At 59.0% G+C, this 21,088-nt stretch overlaps 1 protein-coding gene across 2 annotated transcripts in view; it reads right to left on the bottom strand.

Annotated features, from left to right (window-relative positions):
- Positions 1-21,088, bottom strand: part of EBF4 (EBF family member 4) — a 110,220-nt gene that overhangs the window by 19,598 nt on the left and 69,534 nt on the right. For both annotated transcript variants that reach the window (XM_050944909.1, XM_050944908.1), the window contains 4 exons: positions 16,600-16,717; positions 9,240-9,373; positions 8,527-8,653; positions 2,220-2,308 (listed from right to left, as the gene is read on the bottom strand). In XM_050944909.1, coding sequence (XP_050800866.1) covers positions 2,220-2,308; positions 8,527-8,653; positions 9,240-9,373; positions 16,600-16,717 — 468 coding nt within the window. The remainder of the gene's footprint in view (positions 1-2,219; positions 2,309-8,526; positions 8,654-9,239; positions 9,374-16,599; positions 16,718-21,088) is intronic.

Genomic DNA, 21,088 nt, shown 5'->3' with positions numbered 1-21,088 from the left:
GGCACGCCTGCCAGAGGTCCACCAGAGCCGCCTGCCGCCCTCCTGGTGACCGGCAGAGCGCCCCCCGTGGCATGCCACCGTGCTTGGGGTGGCACGCCTGCCGGAGGTCCACCAGAGCCACCTGCTGCCCTCCTGGTGACTGGCAGAGCGCCCCCCGTGGCATGCCGCCGTGCTTGGGACGGCACACCTGCCGGAGGTCCACCAGAGCCGCCTGCCGCCCTCCTGGTGACCGGCAGAGCGCCCCCCGCGGCATGCCGCCGTGCTTGGGGTGGCGAAATGTCTAGAGCCGCCCCTGTGGGGGGGACAGGCACTGAGAAGCCGTCTGCCAGGCCTTGGCCCCCTGCCTGGTTCCCAGCTGTTTGCCCAGGGCCCCCTGGCAGGCAGCAATGGCGTGCGCGGGGGGGAGGCAGGCAGCACCCGTCCGTCCAGCCCCCCCGCCACTGAGATCCGCAGTATTGACTCGCTGTCAAGCTAAGCACGGGCAATCGCGGCCACGCGTTTGCCGGCCGTCTGTAACCTCTGTCCGATCAATGCCGCCATGGAGAAGGCCCGGCTGCAGCCTGTGCCCGCCACCTGCCTGCTCAGGCTGATCACCAGCACGGGCGGCTCTGGCCCTGGGATTGCTGGGGCACGGGCAGGTGGCGAGGGGGTAGTGCCTGCCCTTCTCTGGGCACACCTGGCCCCTGGCCTGGGCCGCCTACTCTGGCTACACCGAACCAGGCAGCTGGGTTACAGCTGGGGCCTAATGCAGCCAAACTCCCATGCCTATCACGTGTCTCAGCTATGGGCATGGGCTGGGGACACCAAGCCTCCCAGCCACGGGGGTGTGTGTGTGTCATGGCAGGGGGCCCTCATCTGGCCTGGACACAGTGCCCTTCGAACAGCAGCCCCAGCCAGTGCTAAGCTGGGCGTGGGGGGCGGTGAGTGGTCCTGGTACAGCCCTGGCCGCCTGGACACCCAATCAGCAGCGTCCCCCGTGCCTCACGCCCACGCCTGTCACAACTGGTGGGAGAAACTGGGGAGCAGTGCAGGCCTGGGGGAGAAGTCCTGGCTCTCATCCACTCAACCCCACTCCCCTCCCAGAGCCAGGAATGGAACCCAGGAGTCCTGAGGCCCACCCCTGCTCTGCCCAGCGGACCCCCCTCTATCTGACAGAGGGTGGCACAGAGATGCTGTGCCGTTCCCCCATTCCTGGCAGAGGGGCCGCTGCCCCGTATGGCTGGAGCACAGGACTCGGGTTCTAATCCTGCATCTGATGCCGATGGCCTCTGGGCCCTGGGGCAGGTGGTTCCCCCTTGCAGACCCCATGTGTACGCTGGAACGGGGGGTCCCTGCCCCCCTATCCCCGCAGGGGCAGCAGTGAGCGCAGTGCGGGCGGCTGGGCCCTGTCACCACATGATGAATGGCTCCAATTTGTCAGCAGCTTCGGCCTATCACTTCTCATCAGGCGGCCCTGGCCCTGCCTGGAGCCATTAGTGTCACGGTGCGGGGGGTGGGGAGGGAGAAGGACAGGCCCATCTAGGACTTGCTCCCTGCAGCGCCCCAAGGCCCCCACCCCTCACACAGCCCAACACTGGCTGTGCCCCCATCTCGGCTGTCTGGCCTGGCACCAGCAAACCACTGTCCCCTTCTGGGGCAAGGGGCGCCGAGGGGGGCACAGGGAGGGATGCCAGAAGTGGCACCCGGTCTTTCAGGGGTGCGACGCGCCAGGCCTGGAGTCCCCAGCCAGCTCGACGTCCCCTCCCTGATGCACCCCCTGGGCCGGTCAGTCGGGCTGGGCTCTCCTGGCCAGCGCTGGGGTGTCTTTGTATGTTGGGAAAGCGCCTTGGGAAACAAAACCCAGATTCCCATTGATGACGGTGGCCTCGATCCTGTGAGCAGACCCAGCCGGGCGGCCTTGGCAGCGGGGAGGCCCCAGGGACTTCCCTGCCACTTGCGGCTCAGTTTCCCCCTCGGGAGGCAGGGCCAGGGCAGGGTGGCAGCAGAACGGGAGGAAAGACACTGGGCCATGACGTGCCATTTCCCCTCCCCTGCCGCCTCAGCCCAGATGCCAGCGCGCTGTCTGGGCACGGGGAGCATGGGGCCAGAGCCGGGCAGCTGTTCGCTGGCAGTGCTGTGGAGCCCGTCGCTGCTTGGTTGGCGGCACGGGAACCTGACCGCCGTGGGGCTGTCCCCCCTGACCTGCGCTCACTCCGTGCCCTCTGGGAGAGGAGCCCTACCTTGGGTAAGCGCTCGGGGTCTCCGGGGTGTCGAGGGATCACCTTCTGCAGCCGCTGGAACCCGTAGTCGATGGTCGGCTCATTCAGTGCTGGGAACGGAGGGAGACAGCGAGGGTCAGGTGCCATGGGCCAGAGCTCCCTCTAAACCCCATCTGCCTGAGGGGAGGGGCTGGTGCTGTTCTCATGGGGGGAACTGAGGCATGGTGCAGGAGGATGACCTACCCATGGGCAGAGAGCCAGGCCACAGAACCCATGAGTCCTGAGGTGACAAAGTGGGAATGTTTTGTAATAACTCAGTGACCCTGGCGTGTGCCTCAGTTTCCCCCCAGCCTTGCCTGGCTCCCAGTGGGAGGAAAGGATGACATTCGCCCTCAGGGTGGGCCGGGAGACGCAGGCGTGCGTGTCGCTGAGCTGTCGGGCTAAAGAGCGACCGAGTCTGCCCCAAAGGCACAAGAACCCGACATGACGATGGACAATCCCGAGGCCAGAATGCTGATCCATGACCCTGGGACTGTGAGCTGGGATGGGACCGGTGGGGATAAGGGGCCGGCTCCTGGCACAGACCAGAGAGAGCCAGAGCCAGAGGTGACCCCGCTGCCCCTGACTGGTGCTTTGCTGGGGGCAGCGTCACCCCGTCACCCCTACATCTCGGGGCTGCGTCCAGGTGCCCGACAAACCCGGCTCGGTCTGCGAATGCAGCCAGGTGTCACTGCATGACCTTGGAGGTGCACTGCTCCATGCAGGGGGCGAGGCTCTCCCGGGGGGCTGGCCCCATGCCACTCGTGTGAAACGGGGCTGGAGCCCAGAGCTCAATCTAGGCAGTGGGGCCCAGGCGAGGAAGAGTGGGACCCAGTGGGGGCCTGGCATACGGAGGGGGGCTCCCAGGGACTGTTTAAGAGGTGGGGCATCGCCTGGAGCCCGTGGATCCGTGACCGCTGGGCCCAGCCACATGCTCCACTCGGGCCTCCTGTCTCTCCCCCAACCCCTGCAGCTGCATGGCCAGACCCAGGGCTGGCACCAGGCCAGAGGGGCAGAGCCGGGACGGACAGCAAGCCAGCCAGGCAGCCAGCGGGGTGCTGGGCGCGGTGAGAGAACGGGAACTGCAGGCTGGCAGCAGGAGCCCCCGGGTGGGACGGGCTGGGTCCCAGGGAAGGTTTGGGGACAGGCAGGCTTGTCCCGGCTAGACAGGCCGCTCCCCACCCGTCGCCCCATGCTCTGGGCAGGAGCCACCCGGCGCCTGTGTGCTGGGAGCACCCGCCAGCGCTCGACCCCGCAGTGGGCAGCACGGCACCGGGCCAGGGAGGGGCCCAAACCACCTGGCAGGGGGAGCCGCCGCTCAGCAGCCGGGGCACACCCAGAGCACATGCCAGCAGGGGCAGAATCCCTGTGACACACACACACTGTGTGACATGCACAGACTGCCGCACACACAGCATCACACACAGGGTTTCACATATGCGGCATTGCACTCAAGGTGTCGTCACACACAGGGTCTCAGACACGGTGTTACTCACACAGGGTCTAACACACGCGGTATTACACACACGGTGTCATGTCACACACACAGGGTCTCAGATAAAGTGTTACACACACAGGTCTAACGCACACATGGTGTCACACACACACGGTGTCATGTCACACACACAGGGTCTCAGACACGGTGTTACAGACATAGGGTCTAACACACACGTGGTGTCACACACACACGGTGTCATGTCACACACACAGGGTCTCAGACACGGTGTTACACACACAGGGTCTAACACACACATGGTATTACACACCGGTGTAATGTCACACACATAAGGTCTCAGATACAGTGTTACTCACACAGGGTCTAACACACACGCGGTGTCACACACACGGTGTCATGTCACACACACAGGGTCTCAGACACGGTGTTACACACACAGGGTCTAACACACATGCGGTATTACACACACGGTGTAATGTCACACACATAAGGTCTCAGATACAGTGTTACTCACACAGGTCTAACGCACACATGGTGTCACACACACACGGTGTCATGTCACACACACAGGGTCTCAGACACGGTGTTACAGACATAGGGTCTAACACACACGTGGTGTCACACACACACGGTGTCATGTCACACACACAGGGTCTCAGACACGGTGTTACACACACAGGGTCTAACACACACATGGTATTACACACCGGTGTAATGTCACACACATAAGGTCTCAGATACAGTGTTACTCACACAGGGTCTAACACACACGCGGTGTCACACACACGGTGTCATGTCACACACACAGGGTCTCAGACACGGTGTTACACACACAGGGTCTAACACACATGCGGTATTACACACACGGTGTCATGTCACACACACAGGGTTTCAGACACAGTGTTACACACACAGGGTCTAACACACACGCGGTGTCACACACACGGTGTCATGTCACACACACAGGGTCTCAGACACGGTGTTACACACACAGGGTCTAACACACATGCGGTATTACACACACGGTGTCATGTCACACACACAGGGTTTCAGACACAGTGTTACACACACAGGGTCTAACACACACGCGGTGTCACACACACGGTGTCATGTCACACACACAGGGTCTCAGACACGGTGTTACTCACACAGGTCTAACACACGCGGTGTCACACACACAGTGTCATGTCACACACACAGGGTTTCAGACACAGTGTTACACACACAGGGTCTAACACACATGCGGTATTACACACACGGTGTCATGTCACACACACAGGGTCTCAGACACGGTGTTACTCACACAGGTCTAACACACACACAGTGTTGTTACACACAAAGGGTCTCAGACACGGTATTACACACACAGGGTCTAACACACATGCGGTATTACACACACGGTGTCATGTCACACACACAGGGTCTCAGACACGGTGTTACTCACACAGGTCTAACACACACATGGTGTCACACACACAGTGTCATGTTACACACACAGGGCCTCAGACACAGTATTACACACACAGGATCTAACACACATGCAGTATTACACACATGGTGTCATGTCACACACACAGGGTCTCAGACACGATGTTACACACACAAGTTTAACACACATGTGGTGCCACACACACACGGTGTCATGTCACACACACAGGGTCTCAGACACGGTGTTACAGACATAAGGTCTAACACACACGTGGTGTCACACACACGGTGTCATGTCACACACACACACAGGGTCTCAGACACGGTGTTACACACACAGGGTCTAATACACATGCGGTATTACACACATGGTGTCATATCACACACAGGGTCTCAGACACGGTATTACACACACAGGGTCTAACGCACACGTGGTGTCACACGCACACGGTGTCATGTCACACACACAGGGTCTAACACACACGCGGTGTCACACACACACGGTGTCATGTCACACACACAGGGTCTCAGACACGGTGTTACACACACAGGTTTAACACACATGTGGTGTCACACACACACGGTGTCATGTCACACACACACAGGGTCTCAGACATGGTGTTACACACACAGGGTCTAACACACACGTGGTGTCACACACACGGTGTCATGTCTCACACACACACACAGGGTCTCAGACATGGTGTTACACACACAGAGTCTAACACACATGTGGCATTACACACACGGTGTAATGTCACACACACAGGGTCTCAGACACGATGTTACACACACAAGTTTAACACACATGTGGTGTCACACACACACGGTGTCATGTCACACACACAGGGTCTCAGACACGGTGTTACACACACAGGTTTAACACACATGTGGTGTCACACACACATGGTGTCATGTCACACACACACAGGGTCTCAGACATGGTGTTACACACACAGGGTCTAACACAGATGTGGTATTACACACACGGTGTCATGTCACACACACAGGGTCTCAGACACGATGTTACACACACAAGTTTAACACACATGTGGTGTCACACACACACGGTGTCATGTCACACACACACGGTCTCAGACACGGTGTTACAGACATAGGGTCTAACACACACGTGGTGTCACACACATGGTGTCATGTCACACACACACACAGGGTCTCAGACATGGTGTTACACACACAGGGTCTAACACACATGTGGTATTACACACACGGTGTCATGTCACACACACAGGGTCTCAGACACGATGTTACACACACAAATTTAACACACATGTGGTGTCACACACACACGGTGTCATGTCACACACACAGGGTCTCAGACACGGTGTTACAGACATAGGGTCTAACACACACGTGGTGTCATACACACGGTGTCATGTCACACACACACACAGGGTCTCAGACACGGTGTCACATACACAGGGTCTAACACACACGCGGTGTCACACACATACAGTGTCATGTCACACACACAGGGTCTCAGACACGATGTTACACACACAAATTTAACACACATGTGGTGTCACACACACACGGTGTCCTGTCACACACACAGGGTCTCAGACACAGTGTTACAGACATAGGGTCTAACACACACGTGGTATCACACACACGGTGTCATGTCACACACACACAGGGTCTCAGACACGGTGTCACATACACAGGGTCTAACACACACGCGGTGTAACACACACACAGTGTCATGTCACACACACAGGGTCTCAGACACAATGTTACACACACAAGTTTAACACACATGTGGTGTCACACACACACGGTGTCATGTCACACACACAGGGTCTCAGACACGGTATTACAGACATAGGGTCTAACACACACGTGGTGTCACACACACGGTGTCATGTCACACACACACACAGGGTCTCAGACACGGTGTCACACACACAGGGTCTAACGCACACGTGGTGTCACACGCACACGGTGTCATGTCACACACACAGGGTCTAACACACACGCGGTGTCACACACACACGGTGTCATGTCACACACACAGGGTCTCAGACATGGTGTTACACACACAGGGTCTAACACACACGTGGTGTCACACACACGGTGTCATGTCACACACACACACAGGGTCTCAGACATGGTGTTACACACACAGGGTCTAACACACATGTGGTATTACACACATAGTGTCATGTCACACACACAGGGTCTCAGACACAATGTTACACACACAAGTTTAACACATATGTGGTGTCACACACAACCATGGTGTCATGTCACACACACAGGGTCTCAGACACGGTGTTACAGACATAGGGTCTAACACACACGTGGTGTCACACACACGGTGTCATGTCACACACACACACAGGGTCTCAGACACGGTGTCACACACACAGGGTCTAACACATACGCGGTGTCACACACACACAGTGTCATGTCACACACACAGGGTCTCAGACACGATGTTACACACACAAGTTTAACACACATGTGGTGTCACACACACACGGTGTCATGTCACACACACACGGTCTCAGACACGGTGTTACAGACATAGGGTCTAACACACACGTGGTGTCACACACACGGTGTCATGTCACACACACACAGGGTCTCAGACACGGTGTCACACACACAGGGTCTAACACACACGTGGTGTCACACACACACAGTGTCATGTCACACACACAGGGTCTCATACACGGTGTTACTCACACAGGTCTAACACACACAACTCTCTAGCCACCTGCCCCCTCATTGTCCTCTCTCCCTTCTCCTGCCCTCCACCCCCCCGGGGCTAGCCTGGGGCGGGGGGCGATTCAGAGCTCACCTGGCCCCCTCCCACTGCTGCATTCCCAGGGGGTCGGGGCGGCAGGTCCTTGCTGTCCTGCCCCTCCGGGACAGCTCCACGGTGCCCAGGCTGCGGTGCCCCTCGGAGCAGGGACCTGGTCTCTGCGGGCAGGAGGCCTCGCCGCAGCAGTCGGTGGGCCACTGGGGGCGGAAGTCTGGGCAGGACACAGCACGCCGGCCAGGGCTGCCCCACAGGCCTCCCACCGTGGGGGGGAGGAAATGGCATCCCAACGAGACAAGGGCCACCAAGGATGATTTCCTGGCCATCCAGTGGGCTCAATGCCTCGGGGACGGCCGATCACCCACCAGTCCCTGGCCACACAGACCCCCAGTAACTCCCAGAATCCCCCGGGGCGGGGAGAGGCAGTGCTGCCTAGCAGTTACACCAGCGGTGCAGGACTCTGGGGTTCCACTCCCATCTCTGCCACCCGCTCGCTCTCTGGCCCTGGGCACGTCACTTGTCCCCCCTGCCACCGTGGCTGAGCAGTGGCGGAGCAGGTGAGCGCTGCTGGGAGTGCAGAGAACTGAGGGCGGAGCTGCCCTGCCCGACGCGCCCCTCACCTGTGTAGACGAAGCGGCCCGGCGCTCCCTTGCAGAACTGCTTCGACTTGTAGGAGAGCGTCACCTCCACCACGCCGGGGATGTGGCGGGGCGGCGTCTGCACCCGGATGGCGTGAGGGGTGATCAGCTGCAAGGGGCAGGAGAGAGGGGGGCTGAGCCCATGTGCAGTGGGGGGGGGGGAAATGATGACGGGGGGCAATGCGGGGGCGATTAAGGCCCCGATTCAGGTGCAGATTCACTCTCCTCCCTCCACACCCCCCGGGTAGAGCCGAGCCTCTCAAGCTCACAGACTAGCCAGTGCAAGGACCCTGTGCTGGCCAGCCAGCAGCATGACCAGCCTCCATCACGGCCCCTCCTTGTGGGGAGCCCCCAAGGGCCTGCTGTGCCCCTGGAACCCCTCCCCAGGCCAGGCTGGGCCGGGGCTCCCTTCGGGGCAGGGGCTGCCGGGCTGAGCTCTGGCTGGGCCCAGGGGTGGCCTAGCGCTAGGAGATGGGCGGGAGGGATCCGGCATGGCACCCGCAGAGATGGCATCGGGTGGGGCTGGAGCTCTGAAGGGAGCTGCGCAGCACAAGGCAGGGCCCCTTGGCCTTGACCCACAGCTGCCCCGACCCAGCCCAAAGGGCTCTGCCCGGCGCAGCGGCAGGGGGCCTCAGCAGGGACAGAGGCTTGGGGGGCAGAGAGGCACCGGGGGAGGGGACCCCCCGCTCGCCCACCTCGCTCCACACCAGCATGGTGCCGAAGACGACCTGCAGCCCGTCAAAGAAGTTGTCGCCGATGACGATGACGGTGGCGCCGCCCGTCGTCCACCCTTCGCTGGGGCTGATGGCCTTGATGCAGGGGGTGGCTGCTGCAGGCGGGGAGAGAGAGACAGGGGGTATCAGGGGGTGTCAGGGAGCGGGGAGCACAGGGAGAACCAGGGGGGAGAAAGCAGGCGAGAGGAGAGAGCAGGGCTGGGATGGGAGACAGACAGACAGGCAGATAGGAGGGGTGTGAATGGGGATGGAAGGACAGAGGGAGGGGTGAGAAGGGGGAAGGATGAATGGAGGGACAGACAGAAGGGTGTGTATGGGGGTGGACAGACAGGCGGAGGGGTGTGTATGGGGGGTAGATGGATGGAGGGACAGACAGAGGGGTGTGTAGGGGGGACGGATGGATGCAGGGGTGTGATAGAGGTGGAAGGACAGGCGGAGGGGTGTGTATGGGGGGTAGATGGATGGAGGAACAGACAGAGGGGTGTGTATGGGGGTGGACAGACAGGCGGAGGGGTGTGTATGGGGGGTAGATGGATGGAGGGACAGACAGAGGGGTGTGTATGGGGGTGGACAGACAGGCGGAGGGGCGTGTATGGGGGGTAGATGGATGGAGGGACAGACAGAGGGGTGTGTAGGGGGGACGGATGGATGCAGGGGTGTGATAGAGGTGGAAGGACAGGCGGAGGGGTCTGTATGGGGGCGGATGGATGAAGGGACGGAAGGATGGAGGGAGGGGTGTGTATGGGGAGGGATGGATGGAAGGATGGGCTGAGGGGTGTATATGGGGGTGGATGGACAGAGGGGTGTGATGGAGGGGTGAAAATGGGGAGACATGGATGGAGGGAGGGGTGTATATGGACGTGGAAGGATGGAGGGTGTGTAGGGGGACAGATGGATGGAGGGAGGGATAAATGGAAGGACGGATGGAGGGGTGTGTATGGGGATGGATGGAGGGAGGGGTGGATGGAAGGATGGATGGAGGGGTGTATAGGGGGACGGATGGAGGGAGGGAGGGAGGGAGGGAAGGATGGAAGGACGGAGGGAGGGGTGTGTAGGGAGAGGGATGGATGGAGGGATGGGTGGATGGAGGGGTGTGTATGGGGAGGGATGGATGGAGGGAGGAGTGTGTAGGGGGATGGATGTATGGAGGGATGGAGGGAGGGGTGGACAGAAGGAGGATGGAGGGAGGAGGGATGGATGGATGGATGAAGGGGTTTGCATGGGGATGGAGGGAGGGAGGGGTGTAGGGGGATGGAGGGAGGGAGTGAGGGGTGTGCAGGGGGATGGATGGAGTGCGAGGGAGGGATGGGATAGAAGGACAGATGGAGGAGTATGTATGGGGACAGATGGATGGACGGAGGGAAGGATGGAAGGACGGAGGGAGGGGTGTGTAGGGGGATGGAGGGAGGGAGGTGTGTGTAGGGGGATGGATGGAGGATGGGGTGTGTAGGGGGAGGGAGGGAGGGAGGGGTGTGTAGGGGGACGGATGGATGGAGGGAGGGAGGGAGGGATTGAAGGATGGATGGAGGGGTGTGTAGGGAGACGGAGGGATGGAGGAAAGGATGGAAGGACGGAGGGAGGGGTGTGTAGGGGGATGGAGGGAGGGAGGTGTGTGTAGGGGGATGGATGGAGGATGGGGTGTGTAGGGGGAGGGAGGGAGGGAGGGGTGTGTAGGGGGACGGATGGATGGAGGGAGGAGGGATGGATGGATGGATGAAGGGGTTTGTATGGGGATGGATGGAGGGAGGGGTGTGTAGGGAGGGATGGAGGGAGGGAGGGGTGTGTAGGGGGACAGATGGATGGAGGGAGGGACGGAAGGATGGAAGGACAGAGAGAGGGGTGTGTAGGGGGATGGAGGGAGAGAGGGATGTGTAGGAGGACGGATGGATGGAGGGAGGGAGGGATGAATGGAAGGATGGATGGAGGGGTGTGTATGGGGATGGATGGAGGGAGGGGTGTGTAGGGAGGGATGGATGGAGGGAGGGGTGTGTAGGAGGACGGATGGATGGAGGGATGGATGGAAGGATGGGTGGAGGGGTGTGTAAGGGGATGGAGGGATGGAGGGAGGGGTGTGTAGGAGGATGGATGGATGGAGGGAGGGAGGGAAGGATGGAAGGACACAGAGAGGGGTGTGTAGGGAGGGATGGATGGAGGGAGGGGTGTGTAGGGAGGGATGGATGGAAGGAGGGGTGTGTAGGAGGACGGATGGATGGAGGAAGGGGTGTGTAGGGGGACGGATGGATGGATGGATGGAGGGAGGGATGGATGGAAGGATGGATAGAGGGGTGTGTATGGGGATGGAGGGAGGGGTGTGTAGGGGGATGGAGGGAGGGAGGGAAGAATGGAAGGACAGAGGGAGGGGTGTGTAGGGGGGATGGAGGGAGGGAGGGGTGTGTAGGGGGACGGATGGATGGAGGGAGGGAGGGAGGGATGGAAGGATGGATGGAGGGGTGTGTAGGGAGACGGAGGGATGGAGGAAAGGATGGAAGGACGGAGGGAGGGGTGTGTATGGGGATGGAGGGAGGGAGGGAAGAATGGAAGGACAGAAGGAGGGGTGTGTAGGGGGGATGGAGGGAGGGAGGGGTGTGTAGGGGGACGGATGGATGGAGGGAGGGAGGGAGGGATTGAAGGATGGATGGAGGGGTGTGTAGGGAGACGGAGGGATGGAGGAAAGGATGGAAGGACGGAGGGAGGGGTGTGTAGGGGGATGGAGGGAGGGAGGTGTGTGTAGGGGGATGGATGGAGGATGGGGTGTGTAGGGGGAGGGAGGGAGGGAGGGGTGTGTAGGGGGACGGATGGATGGAGGGAGGAGGGATGGATGGATGGATGAAGGGGTTTGTATGGGGATGGATGGAGGGAGGGGTGTGTAGGGAGGGATGGAGGGAGGGAGGGGTGTGTAGGGGGACAGATGGATGGAGGGAGGGACGGAAGGATGGAAGGACAGAGAGAGGGGTGTGTAGGGGGATGGAGGGAGAGAGGGATGTGTAGGAGGACGGATGGATGGAGGGAGGGAGGGATGAATGGAAGGATGGATGGAGGGGTGTGTATGGGGATGGATGGAGGGAGGGGTGTGTAGGGAGGGATGGATGGAGGGAGGGGTGTGTAGGAGGACGGATGGATGGAGGGATGGATGGAAGGATGGGTGGAGGGGTGTGTAAGGGGATGGAGGGATGGAGGGAGGGGTGTGTAGGAGGATGGATGGATGGAGGGAGGGAGGGAAGGATGGAAGGACACAGAGAGGGGTGTGTAGGGAGGGATGGATGGAGGGAGGGGTGTGTAGGGAGGGATGGATGGAAGGAGGGGTGTGTAGGAGGACGGATGGATGGAGGAAGGGGTGTGTAGGGGGACGGATGGATGGATGGATGGAGGGAGGGATGGATGGAAGGATGGATAGAGGGGTGTGTATGGGGATGGAGGGAGGGGTGTGTAGGGGGATGGAGGGAGGGAGGGAAGAATGGAAGGACAGAGGGAGGGGTGTGTAGGGGGGATGGAGGGAGGGAGGGGTGTGTAGGGGGACGGATGGATGGAGGGAGGGAGGGAGGGATGGAAGGATGGATGGAGGGGTGTGTAGGGAGACGGAGGGATGGAGGAAAGGATGGAAGGACGGAGGGAGGGGTGTGTATGGGGATGGAGGGAGGGAGGGAAGAATGGAAGGACAGAAGGAGGGGTGTGTAGGGGGGATGGAGGGAGGGAGGGGTGTGTAGGGGGACGGATGGATGGAGGGAGGGAGGGAGGGATTGAAGGATGGATGGAGGGGTGTGTAGGGAGACGGAGGGATGGAGGAAAGGATGGAAGGACGGAGGGAGGGGTGTGTATGGGGATGGAGGGATGGAGGGGGGGTGGATGGAAGGACGGAGGAAGGGGTGTATGTAGGGGACGAATGGATGGAGGGAGGGGGGCAGATGGATTTACTGGGGGAAGCAGGGCATGGGGCTGCAGGGCACTCCCGGCCCCAGACAGGGTCTAGCCCGCAGGGCATGGGGCGGGGGGGGGTTCAGCGCTGGGGGAGACGCAGACACCGAGGCCGGGGGTTTGCCAGCTGGGACCAGCAGTTCCACAGAGGCTGTAACATAGCACGGCTGGGGGGCCTGGCCCCTAATGCCAGTGGGGCAGGTGGGGAAGGAACGGAGGGTGGACTTGTGCAGTGTCACAGCAGCTGCAGCGGGGAGAGATCCCAGGGCCCAGCAGGGGAGTGGAGGTTCGGGGGGGAGGGGAGAGGCACACACTTCCCCAGGGATCTATGCAAGGGCCAGCATCGGGGAGCGTGCGCAGGCTCCTGGTACCAGCCCCGGCAGGCCGCGAGGGAGGGTGCGAGGACCCGAACCCCTGTGAGATCCTTAGGAAGCCTCCGGGTGCCATCAGTGGACCTTGGGTCCGGCTTGCCAGGCTCAGGAGAGAACCCCTGGGGCCAGGGGCTTTGAGGATGGCCAGCAGCAGCACTGGCAGAGTCGTGCCAGGAGACAGACCCCTGGCCAGTGCCAGCCTGGCCTGGTCTGCGTCGGTGCTGCCACGGATGCCATGCCACGGGGTGCTGGTCCAGGGGACGTGATGTGTGGGTCGGCTGCACCTGTGCCCCGCCGATGGCACTGCCCCACAGCAGGCCCCAGAGCCAAGTGCCAGGCCCTGCCCCTCGCCATCTCCACCCCCCAGCTGTATTCAGCAGCAACAGGGGCTAAACAGGAGCCGGTGGCGTTTCTTGCCCCGGGGAACCTGGATGGTGGAGATCGGGGAGTCTGGGGGCTGCTGGGGCAGGGGTGGGGGGCGGCTGGCGTCTCAGCCACACACATTACATGGAAGCAGGCCAGGAGTATGGGTGTCGGGCCCTGGCGGCAGCAGCCAATCAGAACACGCTGGCCCCCTGCGGGGGGCACTGTCTAGCTTCTGTGCACCCACCCCCTGAGGCGGCAGCACCCCCTGAAGGGCTCAGCCCCCCATGTACTGCGGGCAGTGAGGAAATGATCATCTACCTCCCGGCTTAGAAAGGGGGCCCGGGGCTGGGGTGTCCTGGGAACAGGGTGTCCTGCGGGCCGTGTCCTGTGGGTCTAGGCCTGAGGTGTCCTGGGCTTGGGGTGTCCTGTGGGTCTGGGCTTGGGGTTCTGGGGTCACTCAGTGTTACCAGCAGCCCAGAGCAGAGACACCCCCGGGGCCGGTAGTGAAGACAGGGAGTGCTGTACAGGGAGCGGTGTGTTTGGGGTGATGTACAGGTCCCCCGCTTCTGTCCCAGAACAGCCTGCGCTGGGCAACTGCCATCAACAGGGCACGTCGCCCTGCTCCGGCAGAGCCTGGGTGGGACGTGCTGGCCGCTAGCCGGGCACTTGGGGCTGCCCCGTTTGAAGCATCATGCCCTTGGGCAGCTGGGCCGCGGCAGGTTTGGGGCAGGGAGCAGCAAGCCCTCAGGGGACTGACAGGGTCGTTCACAGGGCAGTGTTGCGGGATTTGGTGCCAGGTCATTTCCAGGGTGCCTGGCGTCTGTCGGATCCTCTGTAATGCCGGGTATCGTGCCCACAGAGCCGGCTGGCTGCTTCCGGGGGATGGGCCTTGGTTGGGGCCCAGCCGCCCACAGGGAGCGCACAGGGGCTGGGTCTTGAGGAGGGCTCACGTTGCTTTTATTTTGGGGTGAGGTGCTGGCTTCTGGCTCAGGCGATCACAAGGGGAAAGGGAGATCACAGCTGTGCAATGCTGGGGAGGCCCGTGCGAGGGGAGCGCTCACGGGGCTGCTGGGCGGGTTGTATCTCTTGGGGCCGCCCTGCCCCTCGGGGCCTGGGGAACAGGCTGGGCAGAGCGAGACCCTGTGTGCTCTGGCATGGCTGCTCCATTTCCCATGGGCTGTGCTCAGGGCTGCTCTCTGAGGCCGTTTCCTGGCACTCCATGCCCAGAGACCCCCTGCACGCTTAGCTGGGGCCCACTCCCTGCAATTTCCCATAGCAACTACTCATTCTGAGCCCCTCACTCCCGGCAACCTGCATGCAGCAGAGGGCTGGTGTGACATTATGGACATGAACTGGGACCACATGGGTCATTGTTGCAACCAAGGTCCTGTAGTGGCACCAAATCTTGTACAAAGGTGGTCAAACAGGGTGTCTAAGACAAGGTTATGGTTTGCTGGTTATGACTGTGCTATGTGGGTGCATGGATCATTTTTGTATTTAAAGTTATGAATATTGGCTCTGTACTGTCTGGATTTCATACTTGTGCTCTGCTTCTGAGTGACATCCCAGACAAGTTGGTGTCAGCTCTGCCTAGCCTGCTTGATGGCCCATTAAGGACCATCAGCTACACAACTGACCCATTGAGAGAAGGCAGATACGCCTTGTGACTCAGCAGGACCGGCAGGGACCTGCCTGTGGACAGAACTCTGAGGATTTTCCATGCCACGTGCTGGGCAGCTTGTCTTTGGGACAAAGAAAGAAAGACACATGGCAAGGGACTATAAAAAGCTGCTGCAGCTCCTCCATCATGTTTTCAATCCTGCTTCTTACCTCTGGAGGGACTTGGCTACAAACGGAAGCTCTGCACCAGTGGTTCTCAAACTTTTGTCTTGGTGACCCCTTTCACACAGCAAGTCTGTGAGTGCAATCCCCACCCCATAAATTAAAAACACCTTTAAATATATTTAATTCCATTATAAATGCTGGAGGCAAAGCGGGCTCTGGGGTGGAGTTTGACAGCTCACAACCCCCATGTAATAACCTTGTGACTGCCTGAGGGGTTCTGACCCCCCATTTGCAAACCCCTGCTCTGCACAAAGGACTGATGACTCATCCCAGCGGGGGTTGTTCCAGAAACTTGATTTGAACCTGCAGTTTACTCCATCACTGCTACAAGCCTGAACCAAGAACTTTGCCATCACTGGATGTAACTGATTCCATTTGACCAATTCTAGCTCTCATCTATATTTCTTTCTTTTTATGAACAAACCTGTAGATTTTAGATTCTAAAGGACTGGCAACAGCGCGATTTGCGAGTAAGATCTGATGTGTATATTGACCAGGGTCTAGGGCTTGGTCCTTTGGGATCGGGGGAACCTTTTCCTTTTACTAGGGTGTTGGTTTTCATAACCATTTATCCCCAGAATGAGCGGGACTGGTGGTGACACTGGGAAACTGGAGAGTCTAAGGGAATTGCTTGTGTGACTTGTGGTTAGCCAGTGGAGTGAGACCAAAGTCCTCTTTGTCTGGCTGGTTTGGTTTGCCTTAGAGGTGGAAAAACCCCAGCCTTGGGCTATGACTGCCCTGCTCCAAGCAATTTGTCCTACATTGGTGCTCTGAGTTGGGTCCCGCCAGAACCAGCATCGTTACAGCTGCATGCTCTGGGCGCTCACCTTCGGAGGGGTCCAGCCGTCGCGCCCGGCGCCCATGCTTCGAGTTGTTGTGGACGAACATGTTATCGGACACCGCCAGGACATGCCCGTCGACATTCACCGTCGTTGACACCACCACCTGGGGGCCAAGAGCATCTCAGCATTAGGCCAGCCGCGCGGCAGGGGAGCCAGGCCAGAGGGAGACCCCGGCATCCTGGTGCACTGGGCAGCAGGGAGAGGGTCCAGAGAAGAGCAACAAGAATGATTAAAGGTCTTGAGAACATGACCTATGAAGGAAGGCTGAAAGAATTGGATTTCTTTAGTTTGGAAAAGAGAAGACTGAGAGTGGACATGATAGCAGTTTTCAGGTATCTAAGAGGGTGTCATCAGGAGGAGGGAGAAAACCTGTTCACCTTAGCCTCTAATGCTAGAACAAGAAGCAATGGGCTTAAACTGCAGCAAGGGAGATTTAGGTTGGACATTAGGAAAAAGTTCCTAACTGTCAGGGTAGTTTAACACTGGAATAGATTGCCTAGGGAGGTTGTGGAATCTCCATCTCTGGAGATATTTAAGAGTAGGTTAGATAAATGTCTATTAGGGATGGTCTAGACAGTACTTGGTCCTGCCATGAGGGCAGGGGACTGGACTCGATGACCTCTCGAGGTCCCTTCCAGTCCCAGAGTCTATGAGTCTATGAGCACGGGGCTCCCGCGGCACCTCTCAGGGACTCATCCCCAGTTTGGTACATTGCCTGTACCCCCAGAGTGCAAACTACAGGGCAAAGGTTGGTCAGGGCAGTGGTAGAGTCCCCCCCAAAATGGGACAGTCCATCTCACTGCAGAGTCCTTGGAAACCCCCCAGAATGGGACAGCCCATTGTATCATAGAGTCCTTAGAACCCCCACAAAATGGGACAGCCCATCGCACCACAGTCCTTAGCACCACTCCTTAATGGGGCAGCCTATTGCAATGCAGAGTCCTTGGAACCCGCCCCCAAATGGGACAGCCCATCCCACTGCAGAGTGCTTAGAACCACCCCAAACGGGACAGCCCATTGCATCGCAGAGTCCTTAGAACCACCCCAATGGGGCAGCCCATTGCATCGCAGAGTCCTTAGAACCACCCCAATGGGGACAGCCCATTGCATCGCAGAGTCCTTAGAACCACCCCAATGAGGCAGCCCATTGCATCGCAGAGTCCTTAGAACCACCCCAATGGGGACAGCCCATTGCATCGCAGAGTCCTGAGAACCACCCCAATGGGGACAGCCCATTGCATCGCAGAGTCCTTAGAACCACCCCAATGGGGCAGCCCATTGCATCGCAGAGTCCTTAGAACCACCCCAATGGGGCAGCCCATTGCATCGCAGAGTCCTTAGAACCACCCCAATGGGGCAGCCCATTGCATCGCAGAATCCATTGAACCCACCCTCCAATGCAAGGCCCCTGAATGCCAGCCGTGGCCCAGCCCTCTCGGGGGGTGGGAGGGATTGTGCCATTACTAGGTCTGATGCTACTTAGGTGATGGCCCATGTCACGCACCGGTGCATTGTGGGAAAGCTGAGCAGGGAGGTTCTGGGGACACAGGACCTTCTCAGCCCTGAACCGTGAGCCACAGCCACCCCCTGCTCCATGCACCCTGCGGAGCCAGACTTGATGTTATTAACATGAGCTAGGACCATACAGATCATTGTTGCAGCCAAGGTCCTGTCGTGGCACCAAATCTTGTACAAGGGAGGTCAAGTGAGGTGTCTTTGAAAAGGTTGTAGTTTGCTTGTTATGATTATGCTGTCTGCATGTGTGTATCAGTTTTGTATTTGAAGTTATGAATATTATCTACGTACTTGTATCTCAATGTGTTTGATTCTAACTAGCACCAGTGAAGCATTAGGTCAGCTTCTTCAGAAAGGAATTTTCAGATTAAGTGCCCAGTCAAGAAACACTTAATTGATAACAGACCTTGGGAGACTCCAATCCACATCCCAGGAGCTTTCCTGGGAACATTCAAGGCAGCATGTGAGCAATGGCTGCTCTACCTGTAAAGAACTGAGTCATGCATGGACATGTGACTTGCCCAGGTGACTCCAAACTCCACCTTGCTGCTGTGATTTCCCACAGTAAGAACTAAGGGGTCCTTCCACATGGCAGAGAATAGAAAAGGCCCTGGGAAGACCCTCTATTTTCTCTTTGATCCTGCTTCTTGGCTCTGGAGGGACTTTGCTACAAACTGAAGCTCTACACAAAGGACTGATGACCCATCCCAGCGGGTATGTTCCAGAGACTTGATTTGATCCTGCAGTTTACTCCATCACTGCTACAAGCCTGAACTAAGAACTTTGCCATTACTGTATGTAATTAATTCCATTTAACCAATTCTAGCTCTCATTTCTACCTTTTTGCTTTTATGAATAAACCTTTAGATTTTAAATTCTAAAGAACTGGCACCAGCGTGATTTGTGGGTAAGATCTGATTTGTATATTGACCTGGGTCTGGGGCTTGGTCCTCTGGGATCAGGAGAACCTTTTTCTTTTACTGGGGTGTTGGTTTTCATAACCATTCATCCCCAGGACGAGTGGCGCTGGTGGTGATACTGGGAAACTGGAGTGTCTAAGGAAATTGCTTGTGTGACTTGTGGTTAGCCAGTGGGGTGAGACCAAAGTCCTCTCTGTCTGGCTGGCTTGGTGTGCAAAGGAACCCCAGCCTTGGGCTGTAACTGCCCTGCTCTGAGCAATTTGTCCTGAATTGATATTCTCAGGAGTGTCTGAGCAAAGGCCGTTTCATTACACCAGGGTCAGCATTCCAGGGGCTAAGGGAGCTGGCTCAGCCCCAGCCCCCAGCCTGGCTGCCAGGTCTCCTCCCTGCCCCCACCTGCTCGCTGGTTCGTTGGGGTGGCGGGCTTGGCTGCTCTCCCAGGAGCTGTGGTGCTATGCAAATTGGATGGGTTGTTAATCATGTAAAAATGTCACAATTATCATATCTTTCTGAGAGGCCCTAATGAAGGCGCCGCGCTGGGTGTGAGCTGGGGAGATGGGCCAGAGCTGCCAAGCGCCACGGGAGAGCTGGGCACAGCAGGCCAGAGGGGGCTCGCGAAACGATGCAGGGGGCAGGCAGGGGCAGGGCTGGCGTACCTGGGAGAGATGCAGGGCTGTTCTCCTGCTAACGAGTCCTCGCCCTGTGATACAACGGGGGGCGCTGTGACGAGGGTATGTGCCCCTCTGGGAACGGTGACACTACGCACAGTGGGCCCTGGCTCTACCACTGGACTGTGGGCGACTGTAAGTCACTTAACTGTCCATGCCTCAGTTTCTCCATCTGTGAAATGTGAGAACTGCAGAAGACCGAAGGACGAGCAATACCAGCAAACACTTCGGGGTTACAGCTCCCTGGCTGCCTGACACAGTGGGGATGGTAGAACAGGAACAGCTGCCTCAGGGTGTCCGATACAATTGCCTGCCCCAATCCTATCCAATGAACCACAGCCCTCCTGGGCCAAAGCCCTGGTCCCTCCAGAACCCAGCTTCCCGGCTGCCCCATTCCTGCAGGCTGGGCCACAGCCACTCGGCACAAGGCGGCTCAGTCCGGTGAGCTTGGTAGCACAGCTGGGGCCTTGGACACATGGTTCCCAAGACCCTGAGGTGCCCTGGGCTGGCAGGCCCCCTGATGCTTGCAGGAGCTGGCGATGGTGCCAGGCTGGTAATCACACGGTCTCCAATGTCACAATCACTATGGCACTCCTCAGAGGGGACAGGCAGACAGACAAACCCCCTCCCCACCCTGGAGAACGGCCCGCTGGGTGCAGCGGCAACTGCCTCTGCCTCCAACACCACAATGCTGCCCTCCAACCCCACGCAACGCCAGCAGAGACAGAGACGTCCCCAAACCATACCCCCCCCCAGACAGCCCGAGGGGCTAATGGAAGGGGGAAGGTGCCACTTTTTGGCTCCTGTCTGGGCTGGGGTGAGGGAGCAGGTAATCAGCTCCAAGGAGAGCAACGGTGCCAGAATCCAGCAAGATCAGACAGTGGAGTCACTCCGGGGAGGGATTGCTCCTAACTCCCCTAGGCCCTTCAGAAACTCCTACAGCTCTCAGGTGCTCAGATGTCATGGTGACCAACCCCCCAGAGAGTGGAGAACCGAATCCCGCTCCGGTGGGGCTCTCAGCCCGCCAGCGTGTTCCCTGGGGCTGCGCCCGGTGCACACAGCCAGCAATGGGGGAGACCCGCGAGAGGGCACTGTATCTCGCTTCGTTTTGCTCCCTCCGCAGCAACTGGGGCTTAATGAGCCCGGTTAGAGTCAGAGCCGAAGTCCTGCCCCCCAAGCCCCAGGAATCCACCTCGGCCAGGGGTTACCGGGGCCGCAGCGTCCCAGCTGGCCGGGGGAAGGAGGGAATGGCCCTGATGGGGTTTGGGTTTTAAGCCCCTCCCTGCCCGGGGCCATGTGCAGGGCCGGGAGCCGTCACTGCGTGGCTCTGTTGGTGGGTTTCATGCTGGCGAGAGGAGCAGGCTGTGGCCC

This window comes from Gopherus flavomarginatus, chromosome 3, assembly GCF_025201925.1.
Source record: "Gopherus flavomarginatus isolate rGopFla2 chromosome 3, rGopFla2.mat.asm, whole genome shotgun sequence".
In the NCBI taxonomy this organism is placed as follows: Eukaryota; Metazoa; Chordata; order Testudines; family Testudinidae; genus Gopherus; species Gopherus flavomarginatus.
The sequence above is the reverse complement of the archived record's forward strand: the minus strand, read 5'-3'. Positions and strand labels throughout refer to the sequence as shown.